General features: G+C 42.1%; 1 protein-coding gene across 3 annotated transcripts in view; it reads left to right on the top strand.

Annotated features, from left to right (window-relative positions):
• The window catches only part of LOC126412923 (discoidin domain-containing receptor 2-like), a 911,045-nt gene that overhangs the window by 664,026 nt on the left and 224,523 nt on the right, over positions 1 to 22,496 (top strand). For all 3 annotated transcript variants that reach the window (XM_050082831.1, XM_050082824.1, XM_050082815.1), the window contains exon 5: positions 12,300 to 12,447. In XM_050082831.1, coding sequence (XP_049938788.1) covers positions 12,300 to 12,447 — 148 coding nt within the window. The remainder of the gene's footprint in view (positions 1 to 12,299; positions 12,448 to 22,496) is intronic.

Genomic DNA, 22,496 nt, shown 5'->3' with positions numbered 1-22,496 from the left:
CTGGAATTTTCTGGCCACAAGCGGCAGGATTTATGTATGTCATTTCTCTCGTCGTCCTTTAAGAAATAACGGAGTGCGACAATGAAATTTACCGCAAAACCAAAATATTTGGTTGTAATGTAGTCCAGTGCCCTGATGGCAATGGTGAAAACCATTGTTCACTATCATCTACACTTCCTTCTGGAAACGCAATTTTATCTGCCCTCGGCTGCTTTATATATGTTATCGCGGCGCGTATCACGTTGCATTCCTAAGAATATTATTAGTAGTGGTGAGAGTAGAGAGGGGGGGAGGAGATAGCCACTTGTGGTAAGTAAAGGGAAGTTGCAGTTGCACCAGTCAATTGACTCTGTACCAACGACTATCTCACTATGAGATCACATGGCATCGATTTTTGACGTGTGTACATCCGCTAACGTGAAGAATGTTGTTTATGAGTTTTCACGCGTTTCTTATACTCAGCGGTGTCTAGGAAGCGTGTTAAGTCACCAGACCTTTTCTATTATGTGTGTGGCGAGTTTACGACGAAGTCCCAAAGATATCCCAAAAGTAGATGAGGGTTAAGTGCTGGGCACCACAGAACTGCTGCTCACGTTGTTCCCGCTGTTTAAGAAGCTGGTTGCACAGAATCCAACCATCTATGCCATTTGTCGTACCACAATTCTGGAGGGCACCTAGAGCCGACATTACACATTGAAACATTTTTTAACGAAAGTAAAAGAAATCTCAAGTAAATCAAAACACACAGTTTCTTATGCAAATTTGGAATCTGCAATTCGCCCAGTTCCGCATTCTGATTTTCCCCAGTTCCGAAACCATCAGTGGAATGGGCACAGGAAGATGAAACAGACGATGATAGTGACAAACCAACAGATTATGAAGATCTTGAGTACTCACCATCTGCAGCACGGCCAAAACCACAGCCATGGTCACAGCGAGAACATAGCGATCTTGTAAGAGATCTAAATCTTTCAAAGAGGCAAACAGAATTACTCGAGTCTCGTCTTCAAGAAAAGAACCTCTTACATATCAAACACTGCTATTACATTCCGTAAACGACAGCTTGGTCTTTTAATTTTTTTCTCAATGACAGAGAGTTTGAAATTTTCAGTCCTGGTGAAAAAACTGTGTTGCATGAAACCCTTGTTGTCAAAGGTTCCATCTGAAATTGGGCTTTATGAAGGATTTTGTGAAAGCAATGGACAGAGAAGGCCGGATTTTTCAATTTTTATTGTCTAAATTTCCTGCGGTTACAACTGCAAAAATTAAAGATGGTATTTTCTTTCGCCCCAAGATCCGTGACTTCACAACTTCTTTATTAAATCACATACGCTGATTGGAAAATGAAATGAGAATGTTCCGTGAATCCGCAACATGCCGTGGCATGGTCTCAACTAATGTCTGAAGTAGTGCTGGAGAGAACTGACACCATGAATGCTGCAGGGCTGTCCATAAATCCGAACGAGTGCGAGGGAATGGAGATCTCTTCTGATATTGCCTTCCAAAAATTGCTGACAGATACTGAGAACTGAGCTTGACTTGTTTTTAAAGACGTATGCTACAATTTCTTAGCAAATGTAACGTCTGAGAGTAGCAGGGAATTGACAGAACACATGCTGGGCTGTTACAAGAGTACGGGCTGCAACATGTATCTGAAATTACATTTCCTTCATTCCAATTTGGATTTTTTCCAACCTAATCTTGGATATGTCAGTGACGAACATGATGAGTGATTTCACCAAGATACCGCCGCCATGGAAAGGCGATATAGGGGAAGGTGACTAAGATTTTGGCAGATTACTGCTGGACAGTTCTGCAAGAAGTTTCACCATCCACTCACAAACGGAAATTTTCCAGGAAAGTTTTTAACTTGTAAGTGCGTTTCAAGCCTTGTTCAACTTTCTCGTACTATTTTCATTTTATTTTATGTTTTGTAATACAAACAATTATTTTTGTTATATGATCTGTATATTAATCAACTACAGATACCTCGTGTACTCTTACTGGTCTTTCCTAAGTTTCTCGAAATTGGTATATGTGGCGTACTTTTCCAGAAAAATTGTACACGATGGAACATTCTGATTTCATTTTTCAATCAGTGTATGTGATTTAATAAAGAATACATACTTTCATCTCGCGGCAAGACACGAAGTTCAGATTACACTGATCGGCCGGAGAAATTGATACAACTGCCTAATAACGTCTAGAGCCCCCACGAGCACTCAGAAGTGCCGCAACACGACGTGACATGGTCTCGACTACTGTCTGAAGTAGTGCTGGAGAGAATTGACACCATGAATCCTGCAGGGCTGTCCATAAATCCGTACGAGTACGAGGGAGTGGAGATCTCTTCTGAACAGCTCGTTGCAATGCATCCCAGATATGCTCAATAATGTTCATGTCTTGGGAGCTTGGTGGCCAGCGGAAGTGTTTAAACTCAGAAGAGTGTTCCTGGAGCCACTCTATAGCAATTTTGGACGTGTGGGGCGCCCCATTGCCCAGCTGGAGTTGTCCAAATCCGTCGGAATGCACAATGGATATGAATGATGCAGGTGACCAGACAAGTTGTTTACGTACGTGTTACCTGTCAGAGTCGTATCTGGACGTATCAGGGGTCCCATATCACTCAAATGCACACGCCCCACACCATTACAGAGCCTCCATCAGCTTGAACAGTTCCCCGTTGACGTGCAGGGTCCATTGATTCATGAGGTTGTCTCCGTATCCGTACACGTCCATCCGCTCGATACAGTTTAAACGAGACTCAACCGACCAGGCAACGTGTTTCCAGTCATCAACAGTCCAATGTCGGTACTGACGGGCCCAGGCGAGGCGAAAGCTTTGTGTCGTGTAGTCATCAAGAGTATACGACTGAGCCTTCGGCTCCGAAAGCCCGTATCGATGATGTTTCGTTGAATGGTTCGCACGCTGACACTTGTTGATGACCACCATTGAAATATGCAGCAATTTGCGGAAGGGTTGCATTTCTGTCACGCTGAGCGATTCTCTTCAGTCGTCGTTGGTCCCGTTCTTGCAGGATCTTTTTCCGGCCGCAGCGATGTCGGAGATTTGATGTTTTACCGAATCAGTACACTCGTGAAATGGTGGTACGGGAAAATCCCCTCTTTATCGGTACCTCGGAGATGCTGCGCCAGATCACTCGTGCGCCGGCAGTAACGCCACGTTCAAACACACTTCAGTTTTGATAATCTGTCATTGTAGCAGGAGTAACCGATCTAAAAAGTGCGCCAGACACTTGTTATCTTGTAGAGGCGTTGCCGACCGCAGCGCCGTATTCTGTCTGTTTACATATCTCTGTATGCATGCCTATACCAGTATCTTTGGCGCTTCCGTGTATTTGAGATGTATGATTTTAAAACGATGCCAAAAGGAGTTAATTACTTTACATAGAATTCGGAGATGTTACGTTCGTGACTTATTACCTGCTATTTACCTATCAATTGTTTGGACTGTTCAGTATTTGCCGGTTGGCACAAGAAAGGAAGTTAACAAATAAAAAGCACTATCTAGCTTACGTGCTACTGGATTAATTTATTGCGGTAACCGGTTTTCGGTTTACAAGGCCGACATCAGACTTTAACTGACTATTGTCGCCAAATAAGTTACAATGCTTGTAAATAACATTGGAAAAGATGTTTCACGTCTAGATTGAGGCACAAAAATACAGTAAATGACGCTCTTCACAATGTAATACTGCAATTTAAAAGTGAAAAAGTTAAACAATACGTAAATATAAAGGAACCAAACAGGAAAAAACACTAAACTGAAAAAACCGTGCTGACGTAACAGTTTACATCAAATAAACAAACCAAATGAAACAAAATTAGTACTTGACGAAACTTCTTCAAAAGGTATTAAACGTGGATGGTAACACAGAAGCCAATTAAAAGAAACTATTAACAGTTGTAACAACCGAATATATGAAGTACATAGGCAAACTCAATAACTTAAAGGAAACCATGAAATAAGAGTAAACGGAGGGATATGAAGGAACAGACAGTGTAAAAAGTAATTGAATACGGAGAGGATTGTGTGAAGTTTAGAAGAGCGGAAGTGTTAAGCTCAGTTTGGTCATTATAATTAGATCTGGGTTGTTGGCTTCCAGGAGTTTAAGTTTTTGGCCTTCGTTTGCTAAGTGAAAGACTTGGGACATTGGCTGGTAGTTATGGGCCCCACTCGGTACGTGCTCAGAAAGTGTAAAGTCACAATTCTGCAACCTCCAGATGCTGCGTTTATGTTCAGTCAGCTTAGGTTGCAATACTCTGCCTGATTGACCAATGTAAAACTTATCACAATCAGAACTCTTATATTTAGTTTCGTCTGCAAAACAGCGGGTGTAAAGCAAAGACAGACAGGGCAGGGAGCAAAATTCTTTGATTTTAGAAGAAGAGAATGTCACTAACGTAACTAGCCGAAGTAGCCGGCTTTGCGTTTGAAAGAGGTCGTGAGGAACATGTGCTGGTATTCGCAAACTCTATCAATAGTTTAATGGCTGCGAATTACGAAGTTTCGCGTTATTATATATGATAAAATACAATCAAAACGTTATACTGCATTAAATAATTTCGCTAATGAAGAGATAAAAAAAATTCCCAAGTGTGGCGACTGTGAACAGGAAAAAAGATTTTTTTTCCTCTCCAGAAAGGAACAATGTACTTTGAAGTCTCGTCAACAGCAACGCCATTAGAAATGAGCCGCTCGTTGGAATGGACAACAATAGGCGAAACATCACGTGTGACATTACGTAATGAACTGTTATTCTGAGTGGTTTTACATCAGTTGCTGAGCTTTCAATATTTACATACGTAATATAACCCAGATAATCGCTATTAAAAACCCCCATACTGCTCCTTTCAGCATGAAATCAACGATTCCTGGATGTCGAAGCAAATACACCCCCCCCCACCCCCCACCACTAACTTTTCCCCTCTCATAGATGGAATGACCTTGACTTAAACACGAATGCGCGAAACGTTAACCACGTATCCTAGAAAGAAGTATTTGCATTCGACTAAAATAAAGATCTATGCCAAACATGAATCAGTAACAAAGGTTAACTGTGGCTTAGTCCCACTAGAACTGATCGGGTCAATAAGTTTCATAGGTCAGAAGAAAGCAAGGAATAGCACTTCTCATAGAACCATATCTAGTAAAACACACACTGTTCAAACAGGTTCTCGGGTCTTTATAACAGGACGTACCGGGTGTTTACAATTAAAGTGCAGCTACTCACAGGTGGGTCCAGTGTGGGCAGAGAAGCTTGGTAGATATTCTGATGCGTTAATGCAGAACCGATATACGATGAAAAAAAATTGTTCCAATTTTGTTCACCAGGTGCAAAGCAGTAAGAAACACATACCGGTACAGAAATGTTTCCATACGTAAAGGATTGTACGAGGGCTATCCACAAAGTACATTACGTTTTGGAATAAAAAATAAATAAAGTATTGGAAATTTTTTTATTATATACAGATGAGAGCCACACTTAAATACTACTTTTCTACATAGTTCCCATTTAAATTAAGGCACTTATCGTAGCGATGGACGAGCTTGAAAATTCCTTCGTCGTAAAATTCGGCCGCCTGCGCCTTCAACCACGTGGTTACCTCTTCTTTTGGGACAGAAAAGGTGTGATTTTTGTGGATTTCCTGGAAAGAGTCACTACAATAAACTCTCAAAGGTATTGCCAAACTCTGCACAACCTCAGAAGAGCAATACAAAACAAGCGCAGGGGAAAGATGGGCTCAAAGATCTTGCTGATTCACGACAACGCCCGGGCCCACACGGCAAATGCCACTCGTGAAGTTCTCGAATCTTTAATGTGGGAGTTGTTTCCTCATCCGCCGTACAGTCCCGACCTGGCACTGAGCGACTTCCACTTATTCCCAGCAATGAAGAAGTGGTTGGCTATGCAGCGTTTTGATGACGACGCACAGCTTCAAGAAGAGGTAACCACGTGGTTGAAGGCGCAGGCGGCCGAATTTTACGACGAAGAAACTTCCAAGCTCGTCCATCGCTACGATAAGTGCCTTAATTTAAATGGCAACTATGTAGAAAAGTAGTATTTAAGTGTGGCTTTCATCTGTATATAATAAAAAAAAATTCCAATTGTTTGTTTATTTTTAATTCCAAAACGTAATGTACTTTGTGGATAGCCCTCGTATTTAGGAATGGGACGTGGGCAGAAAAGGTCACACAACTGTTGATTTTACAATTAACCACTGCTTACACACACTGCTCAATATGAGCACCGGAAACATCGAATAGATGCTGTACAGCGCCAGGCTTGTAGCTGGTGGCCAAATTCGGAACTAATTTTATTCCAGATTAAATTGGTTACTCATTAACGCCCTACAGTATCTACCAAGTCTCATTGTCATACGCTAATTACATCCACACTCAACCTCCGTGAGTAGCTGCACTTTAATTTTAACCATGCAGTATTTAAAATAGTGGACGTAGTGTCTAATGAGGACTAGTACTCTTATATTTAAAACTATTATTTGTATCTAATGACCTGCTGCTCGCGGATAGTTGAACGGGAAGGAAACTGAAAATTTAGCAAATTGTCTTCAATCTCTAGAAATTCAGTTTACTTGCATTTTACTTAGAAGCAATAGCGTAAGCCGCATGCGTTCGTCACATCGTGATCATCATGCAAACATCAAAGCATCGCATGACTTTTGTTCTTTGTGAACACTGTGTTGGAGCCATCCTCACGCCGTCTTCTTTTACCTTTTATTACCTTCTCATGGCCGGGGTTAGCAGCCGTATAGAACTTTTTAAAAATGATATTCGCCATCTGTAGCAGAAAGTTCTTCCCACAATTGCACCCATTGAGATTCGTGTTACGTAGGCCAACATTTGTATTATTTTATGTAATTTACATCGTTTTTACTACTACGCAGTCTTGCACTCATTTGATGTTGCTGTATGCTTACAGTTATAAGGCTCGGATACGACGATAACATATACATATCGGAGGATTTTAATGTTAGACGTGGCCTGAAGCACAATCGTCTGCAGCGCATCCTTTGATGACGTACTTAATTCCGAAATTGAAGTTGTAAAAATAAAAGTTTTCTACGGTAACTGACGGATACAACTTCTTTTAAAAAATCTTTTATTTTTCATTTAATTTTTATTTTTGTTCCTCCGGTAAAGTGTAAAATATGGTGACGAATCCCTGTACAAAATAAGTGTGTGCCGCAAGGAACGCTTCATCTTAGACTTGAAAATATAGAGTTTATTACTGAAATTTTCTGCTAGAAGTCTTTTTTTTTTAATGGAGACTGTTCCTTGATTCAGGGAGTGTAAATTTTCTCATATCTTGCTTCCATGACGAATAACATGTACAACAAAGACACGGCTTGAAGCTTTCGAGATATCAGAGAGTTGTTAAATATAAAAAACTTCGACTGTTTTACCAAAGTCGGTGGTAACTGAGCGTATAGAGAATAAGTTGTGTAACCGTAAGGTCCCTAGTGCGAATCTACGACTAGCATTCGGTTCTTACTTTTATTTAAATTCTGCACTTACTTTCAAGTAACTACCGAATGTTGTTATCCTCAAACAGGCTATCGAATACTGATCGCCGGAACCGCGCGACTGCTACGGTCGCAGGTTCGAATCCTGCCTAGGGCATGGATGTGTGTGATGTCCTTAGGTTAGTTAGGTTTAAGTAGTTCTAAGTTCTAGGGGACTGATGACCACAGCTGTTAAGTCCCATAGTGCTCAGAGCCATTTTTTTTTAATACTGATCTATTTCCTACTTCACCCGTTGATTAATGAGATGACTTTCCGTTCACGTTCGCTCTTCATATCGATATCAGTAGCATATATAAGGACACGTCATTTCTGAACAGTAGGAATAATAGACATATCCAACAGAACCTCCCTCTACAAAATAAACTTTTTTTATTTTCCAGTTAGTTTTTTAATTGTAATTCTACAGTTCGGCCATACTGACGCACGTTACATGGAAGTCTCGATTATATTTTGAAAGGCATTAATTGTGATTATTCTGCTGCGTTTTCATTGTAATTGTAATTTAGAAACACCATACATACTTTAGAACCGTGCTGGTATACAGCATATACGTACGGGCGCTCCACGACCTGTGCCTTGCTAGGCACCGACGTCCATTCGGAACCACAAAGATTTAAAGATGAGCTATAGCCATTTGGTTGATAACGAGAGACTTTTGGTAAATTCATGTGACTAAGTTCTCGGTTGAAGGCACGGTCTGACCGCCATGCACACCCGGATGTAGTGTTTCAGTAAATAAGTTATGAGATTCTTAATGCACAAACTGGTAAAACATCTAAACAATTTTATTCATTTCTTGAAATCTTTTCAGAAAAGGCAAGGCCAACATTGGTAACTAAAGCGTAAACGTGTGAAACGTTTATTCTCCGGTTAATTCACATTCGTTTCATAAATAATTGCATGCCTTCATCAGTACAGTCGAATTTGCATATGTGAGAAAACTTAAGTTCAACTAATCGCCAGTGTCCATCATTTTCATCTCCTGAGCTCTCTGTTACTCACAAGATAGAGGCCCCAATATGTCGTAGTCTTTTAAGTACCAGGATCCCAGTAAGCGAGATTGCCCTAGATGAAGGACATACATCTCGTTCTCAGGATGTCCAAGGGAAAAATTGAAGATATTTGTTAGGTGATAAACCTAAAGTTGTACGTCCGTTCCAACACGGCGACTTGCCAAGTGAAACACGAAGTGAATATGACTACTCTCAGTTCAATTATAAACAGGTCAAAGAAGACAAAGATTGCGGTCACAGAGTTCTGTGGAACATGGATATATCAGGATAAACCGAACTGCTGTTGAATTTCGTGACAAGGAAAGCCTCCATGGAACGGATCAATCAATAATAATTTTCTGGGGAAAATACTGATTGGACAAAAACACACAGAGGAGTTCAATATGCAACAATAAAAATTTATGATCATTTGCGCAATAACATAAAATGTCTCACAGGTAACGAAACAAGTTTTTAATCTTATTTAAAATCATTTCTCCTGGACAGCTCCTATCCTATTGACGAATTTCTAATTAAAAATTGGTAACCAGTAAAAAAAACGTTTAACTGCATGAGTAGTACTAAAAATAATAATGTGTCCATTAATGTTAACACTGATCATCTATGCCTCTCCTTAGAATGATACGTTCCACATCATTTCGATAGAAGAATCGTTCAAATGATCTATGGAACGTGTAATTAACAAACTAACCACCGATAAAAATATTCCCGCAGATGAACCATTGTTACAAGAAAAAAGTCACGATTTTGCACAGAATTAGGAATGCAGAAATTCGTCGCGAACAAGGCTTCACTAGCAGGTTTTTTGGTTTTCAGGAAAGCGTCAGAAGAAATCAAATGTATCAAGATGTACATAATTAGTAAACTGAAGACTACCAATTCGTTTAGTAGGGCAAAATGCAGACAAAACTAAGAGTGTCGGTGAGGCAGTATGTTTTTGAAGTTTCTTCCTAATACAACCTGTGCATTTGCATGGGAAGAGAGTGTGAAACATTTTCAAAGTACATTATACGCACAATTATAAAATAGTAAAATTCTTACGTATTGACGGACGACGCAACGTATGTCTTTAGCGCAGAATTTATTTATTGTGTTCCAGTTTCAATAACATTTCCCTTAATTATGACGAGCGAGCCCGTTTTCCAGACGATATCGAACGAAGTGAAACTTTTGTAGCTTTCACTGCTCCAGTTGTTCCTTTCAGCTTGCGTTTTCTTTCACAAATTAAACCGAAGCGTTAAGTTCTGAAATATGAATGAACGATTTAAATCGAAAGCGTCACGCGATTTCACTGTTAATTAGAAGTGCTGAAAAGAGTTAAATTTTTTATCGCTGTTCGTAATACGCGGGACTGACTAACGTTTCCAGTATGAGGTGGGTTTGTTGTTAATTGTCACCAACGTTCCTTCTACATCTACTTACGCACTCCGCAAACCCACTGAACACTGTATCGCGGATGACTATACACTTCCTTGTGCATCCCGCTTTTCTTCTCTTACACAGCCGCAGGACGTTAGAAATGAACAATTAATTGCAAACTACATAACTCCTGCTCTTAAAAGTTTCAAAATATTTTACGTCGTTTGGTCATAAACCTAAATAGTTACATACGTAACTTAACATTCTGGCCATAGTGACCCGAAATTCCTATGATTACTTTAATGCTAAATATCTTCTGGTGTTCTGTTGTATTTTATAGTAGTAATTACTTTTATTGTTCATACTTACTCTCCATATTCAACAAATCAACGAAGGCGCTTCGTTTACAACATTGAACTTGTTATTAGCACTTATCAACTGTTCGAGCTATACATTGTTTCTGCTCAGTTTGGATTGTGAGATTGAACACCATCATTCGTGATCAGTCTGAATTGCGACGTCATGGCGATTACATCAAAGATTGATGCTGAGTCGGAAGAATTAGTTAATACCTCAGCAGACTAAGCATCACTTTCCCAGTTAGATGATCATGTCAGTAATGCGCCTGAAAACGAGTCTTCTGATGACAGTGAAGAAAGTCCACAGCCTGTACAAAATGGTGTGCAGATTCCCATTTCCAAAACTAGGAACGTTGATTGGAAGTTTCAACCACCAGCACAACAAGGCCGCCTACCCACTTCGAACGTAATCGAGAACACCCGATGAGTTACCTGGTAGGCAAGCTCATTTGAATGGTATTTTGTACAGCACTTCAGAATGAGGTAACAGAGATGTTAAATATTGAGGGGCAACGAGTTTATGGTCAACAATGGACAACCATTGATGATTATGTTTTTCACGCATATTTGAGGCTCTTATTCTTTGCGGGTGTATATAGATCTCATGGGGATTTAAAAAAAAAAATTGTGGAATAAGGATACTGGGCGGAACATATTTCGAGGAACAATGTCCCTTGAAACACTCTGTAAAATATTGAGTATCTCGCAATTTGATAAGAAATCCACAAGATAGGAAAGACGATGTAATAATAAACTTGCCGCAATTCTTAGTAACTGGCAGAATTGGTTAGAAGTACTCCTTAAGCTGTATAATCCAGGATAAATTTTAAAGGTTGACGAGCAATTAGTAGCATTCAGAGGCCGTTGTTCATTCAAGCAGTACTTCTAAAGCAAACCGGCAAAATATGGGATCAAAATCTGGACATTTCGTGACAGCAAATCTTCATATGTACTGAAAGCCCAAATTGTTACAGGAAAGGAGAGCAGAGCGGCACCAGAAAAAAAATCAGGTAATGAATTTCCTCATCTCGCCTCTGATTTTCAAGGTCAGAATATAACATGTGACACTTTTTTGCATCATACAATGTAGGACAGCTGCTCCTGAAAAGCAAACTTACAATGTTAGGAAGGATACGGAAAAATAAGCCAGAGCTTCCACGAATTATGACTAACAAGGAGTTTCATAGCTCTTCATTTTACTTTACAAATGACACTACTGTGGCCAATTATATTCCTGAGAGAAATACGAATGCTGTACTTACGAGCACTCTCCAGCATGACAGGGAAAACAGTGACGGTTGATAAGAAGCCAAAAATGATTTTAGATAATAGTCAACCAAAGGGGCTGTAGTTATGTACGATCAGCTAACAGGTACAGTAGATGGCTCATGACGGTTTTTTTTAATGTATTCTTGATGTTGTTGCTTATAATGCATATGCCTTGTGGACTTAGATTGTCCGTGATTGGAATGCAAGGAAACTGACTAGAAGGAAATGGTCTTTGTGGCGACTTGGAAATTCACTTGTAGCAGAGCACTTTGCATCAAGGAAGCATTTTCCGGAAACAGAAGATTCACTGAGAATGTTAAGGAGCATACAAGACCCTGAAGGAGAACCATGCATCCCCAAATCAGTAACAACAAGAAATCCTACTGACTGTGCACACTGTAAGATCTGTCTTTCGAGCAATGATGTTTGTTTATTAATACCAAAATGGGGAATTTCAACAAAGGCGTGCAACAAATTGTAGAAAGGAATGGTATCAACAACAAGAACAAAGTTATAGTAAGTCGTCCAAAGTAACATATATGTCCCTCATGGTCAAGCAGTTCGTTAATACTTCATATTTATTCATCTAGTTTTTCTAAGGTATGCATACTACCAGCAAATAGTTGGTATTCCTCATGCATTTTTCAACCAAAAGAGTGTTTACTATAGTAATCAATGTACTTTTAGAACGTGTAAAAGCTAATTTTTGTCCTAATGTCACCATGTGCAGGTTCTAGTGGGGAACGGCGACACGACCACTGTGGTGGAGCGACGGCTTCAACCTCCGGTGATAGCAACCAGGGTGCGAGTGGTGCCCTTCAGTGAGCATATGAGGACCGTCTGTATAAGACTCGAGCTGGTCGGATGCAAGAACACAGGTAAACGAAAGACACTTGTTCATTCAAGTTTTTTTTACACGAAGGAACAATAATTCTTTCTTTCTAAACACAAGGTGTAAACGCCTATACTGAAAATATCCTCCTCCCTCCTCCTCCTCCTCCTCCTCCTCCTCCTCCTCCTCCTCGCTCCTCCCCTCCTCTCTTTAGACAATAACACCCTTAGAAGAGAGCCGTTTGAGACATAATTTAGTTCATTTATTTATTTATTTTTATTTACCGTATGGCAACAACAGCAAGCATTGACAAGTACACAAAGTTTAATTTTACATATATGTCTAGTTAAGTATTTACAGATACTTTAGTTTTACTTTTTGACACTAATTTTATATACATTTTTAAATTGTGAAAATTACTAACTTCATATTACTGACTGCTTTGACTGATATAACGGCAAGTTTAAAAAGGCAGATACATTTAATCATAGTTCAATATCAAATGGTTGAAGCCGACTAACAGCAGAGGGTGCGAGGTAAAGACAACCTTGAAGATGGTGTACTCCGGGCAACGGACTGCTAAGCCAGGACGGCGAAAAGTCTACACTACCAGCAGCCTTACTAGATCAGCCTCTCAAGGCTTCTCAAGACAATAGCACAAGATACTTTAGTTGTAAAACCAAAATGCGATCCGGGAACTAGATTTAAATCTTCCGATGCAGAACATCATAGTTCAAGAACGCACTGCACACAAATTCTTGCTTACTGGTACAGAATCGTGTGCACATACTTCAGGTTAGCCTCTTTGTCATCTCTACTATGTAACGAGAATAAAATGCTGTGAAGAGTACGAAACAGAGTTCCTATCCTTGCGAACAACCTGCAACGCCCTGCTGGACTGTAATTCGTATTCCATTCATCCAGTCATTCATTCGTTCTCCGTAAGTTCCGGAACGAATAAAATATCCAAGTATCCATAAAAATTATAAAAATGTATGTATGTGTGTATATACGTACGGTCCACATATCCTCCAAAATCACTGGATCGCTTTCAACCAAACATGGTACACGTATCATTAATTGCGTGGAAAGAATCACTGTAGGGGTAAGAACCACCTATCCATCAAAGAGAAGGGGTCTGAGTTTGAAAGTGCAGTGTAGCTCATACTTTAGTCATCCAGTATTTGAGAATGAGAGCACTTGCAAGAAACTACACATCATTTCAAACCTTTACAGTACTTTTTGTCGTTGACGAATCCCCCGTAATAGTGAAAAAAAGTATATTGCTACCTACTTTTTCACTGTTCGTACAGTAAAAATGTCACATGAATGAATTTATTACTAATTTACTACTAACTGTATTCGTGATACATTTTACAATGAAGTATTCACATATACCACATAATATTCAGAAAAATTTCATCACTGTACAATATTTATTTCAGGAAATATAACGTCATAAATGACTACCGTACTAGTCAAATTTGGAACACACATCAGTTGCAGCCTGGCAAGAATTTTTGTATGATAAAAACCACCAGCCTCGTATTAGTGTGTGATAACTTGGAGAGAGAAAGGTAGGACAAGGAGCTGGACAGATACCGAGGAGAAAGGAGGAGATAGGCACAGATAGAACTAGGATGAAATGGACAGGGACAGGGAAGGGGAAAATGGACAGAGAGACAGCAGAGGAGGAGATGAACGGAGAAGAGAAAGAAGAGGATATGAGCAGAGACAAGAAAAGGAAGAGAGAGGCAGAGAGATTGGAGGAGGGGAGATGAAGAGACAGATGTAGAGGGGGAAATGAACTAAGAAAAGGAAAAGGAGGAGATGGACAGAGAGAAGTGAGAGGAAGAGATGGACACAAAGAAAAAGAGAAGGAGATGAACAGGGAGAGGGGGACGAGAAGATGGACAGGAGAAGCAGGAAATGGACGGAGAGAGGTGGAGGAGAAGATGGACAGAGAGAGAGAAAGAGAGGTGGAGATAGACAGAGAGAGTAGGAAGGAGATGATGAGTTAGTAGAAGACTGGAATAAATATATACTCAGGCAAAGTATGGTACTCAGCTAGTACAATAATAAACGAGAAGCAGCTGTTAAAGCTAACTCTATACAGTGTTTAAGACTGAAGTATCAATTCACAGCTGTATACTATCTGTACCTTGACGGCAGTGGCTCTATGTGCTCTTCCTTTTCGACCAAGTGAGGTGGCGCAGTGGTTAGCGCACTGGACTCGCATTCGGGAGGACAGCAGCTCAAATCCGCGTCCGGCCATTCATATTTAGGTATTCAGTGGTTTCACAAAATCGCTCCAGGCGAATACTGGGATGGTTCCTCTGAAAGGGCACAGCCGATTTCCTTTCCCATCCTTGAAACAGTCCAAATTTGTTTTCTGTCTCTAATGGCCTCGATGTCAAAGTACGTTAAACTTTAACCTTCCTTCCTTACCCTTTCTGCACTGTAGGAAAGACAGCACCACCTTCCCCCGCGACCTCGCTCGCGGGTTCCTGTGTACTCCTGCGCGCAATACCCCAACACCACGCTGCAGAAACTTTGAAGTGCACAGTTCCATACAGAGATTTTCGTGTCTTTTCATAAACTGGAGGATGGGCGCTGACATAGAGTTTCAGGATTATAAATTGGAGAACTATAAAGAAAGAATTAAAGGAAAAAGGATTCATTACAGTAAATGTTATTGACAGCTTCGAGTGGAGCCCTGAGGTGCAGCAGTTCCAAAGTGCCTATGCGCTAGCCGCCTCTCCTAGATAGGCTACATGTAACATATTAAATCTGAAAATTCTTACACTATGTGATCAAAAGTATCCGGACACGCCCCCCCCCCCCCCAAACCTACGTTTTTCAAATTAGGTGCATCGTGCTGCCACCTACTGCCAGGTACTCCATATCAGCGACCTCAGTAGTAATTAGACATCGTTGAGAGCAGAATGGGGCGCTCCGTGGAACTCACGGACTTCGAACGTGGTCAGGTGTTTGGGTGTCACTTGTGTCTGTACGCGAGATTTTCACACTTCTAAACATCCCTAGCTCCACTGTTTCCAATGTGGTAATGAAGTGGAAACTTAAAGGGATAGGTACAGCACAAAAGCGTACAGGCCGACCTCGTCTGTTGACTGACAGAGACCGCCGACAGTTGAAGAGGGTTGTATTGTGTAATACGCAGACATCTATCCAGACCATCACACAGGAATTCCAAACTGCATCAGGATCCACTGCAAGTACTATGACAGTTCGTGGAAGGTGAGAAAACATGGATTTCATGGTCGAGCGGCTGCCCATAAGCACATATCACGTCGGTAAATGCCAAACGGCGCCTCGCTTGGTGTAAAGAGCGTGAACATTGGACAACAGAACAGTGCAAAATTGTGTGGAGTGAAGAATCACTGTTCACAATGTGGCGATCCGATGGCAGGGTGTGGGTGTGGCGAATGCCGGTGAACGTAATCTGCCAGCTTGTGTAGTGCCAACAGTAAAATTCGGAGGCGGTGGTGCTAATGTGTGGTCGCGTTTTTCATGGAGGGGGCTTGCACCCCTTGGTGTTGCGTGGCACTATCACAGCCCAGGCCTACATTGATGTTTTAAGCACCTTCTTGTTTCCCACTGTTGAAGACCAATTCGGGGATGGCGATTGCATCTTTCAGCACGATCGAGCACCTGTTCATAACGCACGGCCTGTGGCGGAGTGGTTATACGACAATAACATCCCTGTAATGGACTGGCCTGCACAGAGTCCTGACCTGAATCCTGTAGAACACCTTTTGGATGTTTTGGAACGCCTACTTTGTGTCAAGCTTCACCGAACGACATCCTCAGTGCAGCACTCCGTGAAAAATGGGCTGCCATTCCCCAAGAAACCTTCCAGCACCTGATTGAACGCAAGCCTACAAGAGTGGAAGCTGTCATCAAGGCTAAGAGTGGGCCAACACCGTATTGAATTCCAGCATTACCGATGGAGGGCGTCACGAACTTGTCATTTTCAGCCAGGTGTCCTGATACTTTTGATCACATGGTATGTGTTTCCCCAGATGTATAAAATAGGTGCTGCTTACATCCTACTTGGCCGGTCGGAGTGGCTGAGCGGTGCTAGGCGCTTCAGTCCGGAACCGCGCGACCGCTACGGTCGCAGGTTCGAATCCTGCCTCGGGTATGGATGTGTGTGATGTCCTTAGGTTAGTTAGGTTTAAGTAGTTCTAAGTTCTAGGGGACTGATGACCTCAGCAGTTAAGTGCTCAGAGCCATTTGAGCCACATCCTACTTGTAGCTTAGTGAGTTTGACAACTAACACCTACAAGGCGTTTTTTTGAATAAATGAGATAATACTGACATCCACACCTTTACTTTCTCAACAGAGGCATCTCCAAAATGAGCCCGTTACTGACTTATTGCGTAAGTCCAAGTCTCAATATTAAAATGACTGGCACCAGGATGCAAGTGGGATTGAGTTTCTTGTCCATGAGGACAGGACAAAAAAAAGTGTCCAGTGGAACCGCCTACATGCACTGACATAAAAGGTTGAATGCCTAGAAAGAGAGGAAGAAGTGAAATGAAGATTCATATGCTCAGACGGTATGTGTGTGTGTTTCGATGATTACAAAATCAGGTGAATGGACGACAAAATTGACATTACGAGCGCACTACTCATGTCAGACCCTGCCGCATGTACTGACTCGACTGGGATAGCTGTCGTGCGCAATTTTAACCTGTCCTGGAGTAAGCTGGCCACAAATATTGTAACCGATCATACATACTCTGTATACTGGCACTCGAATAAAGTTGAAACCAAGTTGGCCCTACACACGTGTCAGGCAGGGACTGCTTAATATCTCTGATCAAAGGAGTACCAGTGTTATGGAGACAGCTCATAGAGACTCTTGTCGTGTCTGGTCGAGCGTTGTACTATAGAAGGATGATCTCGCAGTTCTGTGTCATAAGACGTAAAAAATCAGGGCATACAATGACTGTGCCTTACCGCTTTGTGGTCAGGGTTCACTGAATCACTCCAAAGGTGTTTAAAGTTACATCTGATGTTTTACACACCACGACGATAAGATAATGCCCATGCGTATTTGATTTCCAAAACACTGGCAGACTACTTGTAAATTATCTCCCATCGGTGCCGTCATATTTGCTGACAATGGTCAGTCGAGGTAGAAAACCTGGGGATTCATCGCTGAAAACGGTGTGACCCACTTGTCGGCAGTGTATGCTTCCCGCAGCCGTCTAAATTGTCGTGTGAACGGCTGCATATGCGCGGGACGTTCGGATTGAATTAGTAGCGCTTGTTAGAACTGTGTGCGGGATTCCAACGTTTGTGAACAATGAAATACTGTCCACAAACAAATTTGACGGAGAACGTAATGGACGTCACATTTTTAGTAGTTCTCAGTGCGCAAATTGCTCAAAATCCTAATTCAGAAGGATCTTTGACAACAGCAGCGTCTAAAATAACTAAGAAAGCAGTTTTAATCGTGTACTGCTGTAACGCATCAGAGAGGAAATAAAAATGGCATCACCAATCTGTCAATGAAGTGGTAGTAAGTACCCAAAACCCACACAGCAACTGTCAATGAAGTGGTAGTAAGTACAAAAACACCGAATATACGAGGGGCGTTCAATAACTAATGCAACACTTTTTTTTCTAGAAGCAGGTTTGTTTTCTTCTGGATTCCAGTACACCATATACACTGATTTCAATCTCCGTTGAGCGCGACGGCATTGCGCCACTTTTCTGGGATGGCCTGTACGCCCGCATCGTATGTCTATGCTGGTCGACGTCGAAGACAACGCCTTTCTGCATAAATAACTTCCCAATCACCCACGTACTGGTTCCACGGAGTGCAACCTTCATTGGGCCAAACAGATGGAAGTCGAAAGGTGCGAGATCCGGGCTGTAGACTGGATATGGAATAACAGTCGAATGAACTTTTGTGAGCTTCCTTCGGATGAGCACCCTTGTGTGAGGCCTTGCATTGTAATGGAGAAGGAGAAGTTCTTTTGCATTTTTTGTGGCGACGAACATGCTGAAGTCGTTTCTTCCGTTTCCTGAGGGTAGCACGATACACCTCTGAATTGACTGTTGCACCATGATGGAGGACATCAAACAGGATAACGCCTTAAGACTCTGAAGACCGTCACCATGAATGTACCGGCTGAGTGTGCGGCTTTGAACGTTTTCTTCAGGGAGAAATGGTGTGGCGCCACTTCATGGTCTGCCGCTTTGTTTCCTGTTGGACGTGATGGACCCCTGTTTCATCGTCTGTAGCGATGTTCGACCAAAAATTATCACGATCAACGTCGTAACCCAAATCTACTACGCACAGACTTTGTTGCTCTTCGTGATCTTCTCTTAGATGGCACACACCTCTGACTAGCCCAGCTGGTAGACGAGTGTGTCAGCACTATCAACAGAGACGTCCAGTTAAGTAGCGAGTTGTTTCATTGCGATCCCTCGATCACCTCGAATGAGAGTGTCCGCACGTTCCAACATCACAGGAATGACAGCTGTGCGCGGCCGCCCGGCACACGGGAGATTGAGCAGATTTGCGCGACCTTGTTGCGCCTCGCCTAATGACTAACCGTGCTTTTCTTCAGTGCCGGGTCTAGTAGACAATCAGCAAGTGCCGACGAATATCTGCAGTGCCCTATTATTCCGCCAAAAGAAATCCAATCACAGTTCTCTGCTTGTAACGCCGCTCCGCTACAGACGTCGTTTTGAAGACTACGTATAGCGCCGTTACCTGTCGGAACTTCATGAAAGTTTAGGCAATGAAGACGTAATATTCCACGATATCCCACAGCAAGTATTGTTTCAACCGAAATTGGTCTAAAGAAAAATGTGTTACATTACTTACTGCAGGCTCCTCGTAGTTAAACATTAGTTTACTTGCCAAAAGTAGCCTAGTAACTTTGGTCGTTGTGTTATTGCAGAATCGTCATGAAAAGTAATTTTGTGACTCCAGTGCTGAAATTAAGACGTAGCAATCTTTTCTTGAAGGGAATATCTTGTCTGTTGTGTTCATATTATTTCTAAAGGTAGTGCTATTTACTTGCGTCCTACGAAAAGGAGAGAATAGGTTGCGTGTATCTCAATCTTACCAATTTCAACTTAAATTCACCTCACCGAATTCAGTGAAGATATATGTCACTATTACTACATAGATATCTCAGCGAAGGAAGTTTCTAGAGAATTTCATATATGCTATTGCTTTACCTCTTAGGCCAGTTTCCAGTATTTATTTAACTGCATCTACTCCACGAATTAAAATTTCTTTGGTTAGTTGATTGATTGTTTTGGGGGAGGGGACCAAACGGCGAGGTCATCGATCCCATCGGATTAGGGAAGAATGGGGAAGGAAATCGGCCGTACTCTTTCAAAGTTTTAGGGAAACCACGGAAAAACTAAATCAGGATGGCCGGACGCGCGATTGAACGGTCGTCCTCCCGAATGCGAGTCCAGTATGCTAACCACTGCGTCACTTCGCAAGGTTTAAAATTTCTTTATCTACATCTATGAACTCCAAACCACCATGCGGTTTGTTTCTCAGCTACATATAAATATAGAAATTTTTAATAGCAGTTACCACATTGTCGATATTTGGCTTGTGTAATACATGCTTCTACAGTGAGGTGACAAAAGTCAGCCGGCCGCTGGTGGCCGAGTAGTTCTGGCGCTACAGTCTGGAACCGCGCGACCGCTACGGTCGCAGGTTCGAATCCTGCCTCGGGCATGGATGTGTATGTTGTCCTTAGGTTATTTAGGTTTAAGTAGTTCTAAGTTCTAGGGGACTTATGACCTCAGCGTTTGAGTCCCATAGTGCTCAGAGCCATTTGAACCATTTTTTTGACAAAAGGCATGTAGTAGCGATATGCGCATATACAGACGGCAGTAGAATTGCGTACACTAGGTATAAAACGGAAGCGCGTTGGCGATGCTGTCATTTGCACCGAGGTGAATCACATGAAAATCTTTCCGACGTGATTATGGCCGCACGGCAGGAATTAACAGACTCCGAACGCGCAATGATAGTTGGAGCTAGATGTTAGGGAATTTCGAGATCCACAGTATCAGGAATGTGCGGAAAATACCAAATTTCATGCGTTATCTCTCACCACGTAGAACGCAGTGACCGACGGCCTTCACTTAACGATCGAGAGTAGCGTCGTTTGCATAGAGTTGTCAGTGCTAACAGAGACGCAACACTGGGTGAAATAGCCGCAGAAGACACTGTGGGACGTACGATGAACGTATCCGTTAGGACGGAGCTTTGAAATTTGTTCTTAGCGCTCTATGGCAGCGGACGACCGAAGCGAGTGTCTTTTGTTAACTGGGCGACATCGCGTTATGCGTCTCTCCTGGGCTCGTGATCATGTCGGTTGGAACCTAGACAACTGGAAACAGTGGGCTGTTTCAGATAAGTGCCGATTGCAGTTGGTAAGAACTGATGGTAGAGTTGTAGTGCGACGCAGGCCCCAGTAAACCATGGACCCAAGTTGTCAACAAGGCACTGTGCGAGCGGATGGAGGCTCCATAATGGTGTGGACAGTATTTACTGGGTCTGCGGGTCCCACTGAACGGATCAGGATCTGTTGATCCAACTGAACCCATGATTGAGTGGAAATGGCTATGTTCGGCTACTTGGAGACAATTTACAGCCAAACAACGATGGAATTTTTATGGTTGACACAACTGTTTGCGTTTGGTTTGAAGAAAATTCTGGGCAATTCGAGTGAATGATTTGGCCACCAAGATCGCCCGAACATTTATGGGACATTATCGAGAGGTCAGTTCGCGCACAAAATCCTGCGCTAACACTTTCCCAATTATGGACGGCTGTAGAGGCAGGATAACTCAGTATTTCTGCAGCGACTTCCAACGACCTGTAGAGTCCTTGTGACGTCTAGTTGCTGAACTACGCTGGGCGAAAGGAGGTCCGACACGATATAACGAGGTACCCCACGACTTTCGTAACCTCAGTGTTTGTTAGTTATCTAAAGCTTGTGCAATGAATTGTCTTGATGTTCGCCAGACGTGCTTTGGAGAGTGTGTGTGTGTGTGTGTGTGTGTGTGTGTGTGTGTGTGTGTGTGTATCAGACAGGCGCACGTATCTCTGTGTTCCGTAGATCGACAAAATATAAACATATCGTGGGACTGCACAGTGCATCTTTTGTATGTGTGCTGTTTCATTGCTCACAGTTCCAAAGTCGATTGATTCGATGGTTATGTGGATGATTTAACACCGTAATCAGTAACATATAGTTCATATAAGCAACAAAAACAGATGGTTGGAGTAAAACAAACATACATATTGATACGGAAAAGTTGCCTCAAATATAACTAAAAAGATCTATATCATAATTGCAACTGAGCGAGGTGGCGCAGTGGTTAGCACACTGGACTCGCATTCGGGAGGACGACGGTTCATTCCCGTCTCCGGCCATCCTGATTTAGGTTTTCCGTGATTTCCCTAAATCGTTTCAGGCAAATGCCGGGATGGTTCCTTTGAAAGGGCACGGCCGATTTCCTTCCCAATCCTTCCCTAACCCGAGCTTGCGCTCCGTCTCTAATGACCTCGTTGTCGACGGGACGTTAAACACTAACTACCACCACCACCAAAATTGCAACCGCGGTACTTTCGCATATGAATCGTAATTCAGTTAATACAGTTTCCTGGAATGTCGTTTCTATTTATTGTTAACTTTGTTCATGCTACCCATAGTCTCTACGTCCTTCCACGTATTTGTATTCCAGCAGAGAGTACCTCGTTACCGCCACTGCGAGTTTACAACAGGTGCCTGCACACGGGTCAACAGCAGATTTTTTTTAGTGTCTGAACTGGGCATTCCGGAGAGTTTAACTTGAGCACATATGAAAAATGCATGACTGCACACACGCTGCGCCAGGCACTAGGCACCCTTGAGTTTACCTCGCCTGTTGTGACAGGTCTACACCGTCCTGTGAAGCTGAGGTGATACAGTTCGTCATATTTATATCATCGACTGAGGTACAGGTGAAACGTGTAGTGTTTATTTCAGAAACGTTTTACTCTTTTAGTTTTATTTTAAAAAAACTTGTATTAT

This window comes from Schistocerca serialis, chromosome 1, assembly GCF_023864345.2.
Source record: "Schistocerca serialis cubense isolate TAMUIC-IGC-003099 chromosome 1, iqSchSeri2.2, whole genome shotgun sequence".
NCBI lineage: Eukaryota > Metazoa > Arthropoda > Insecta > Orthoptera > Acrididae > Schistocerca > Schistocerca serialis.
Note: the sequence above shows the minus strand (reverse complement) of the source record. Positions and strands in the feature narration are given on the sequence as shown.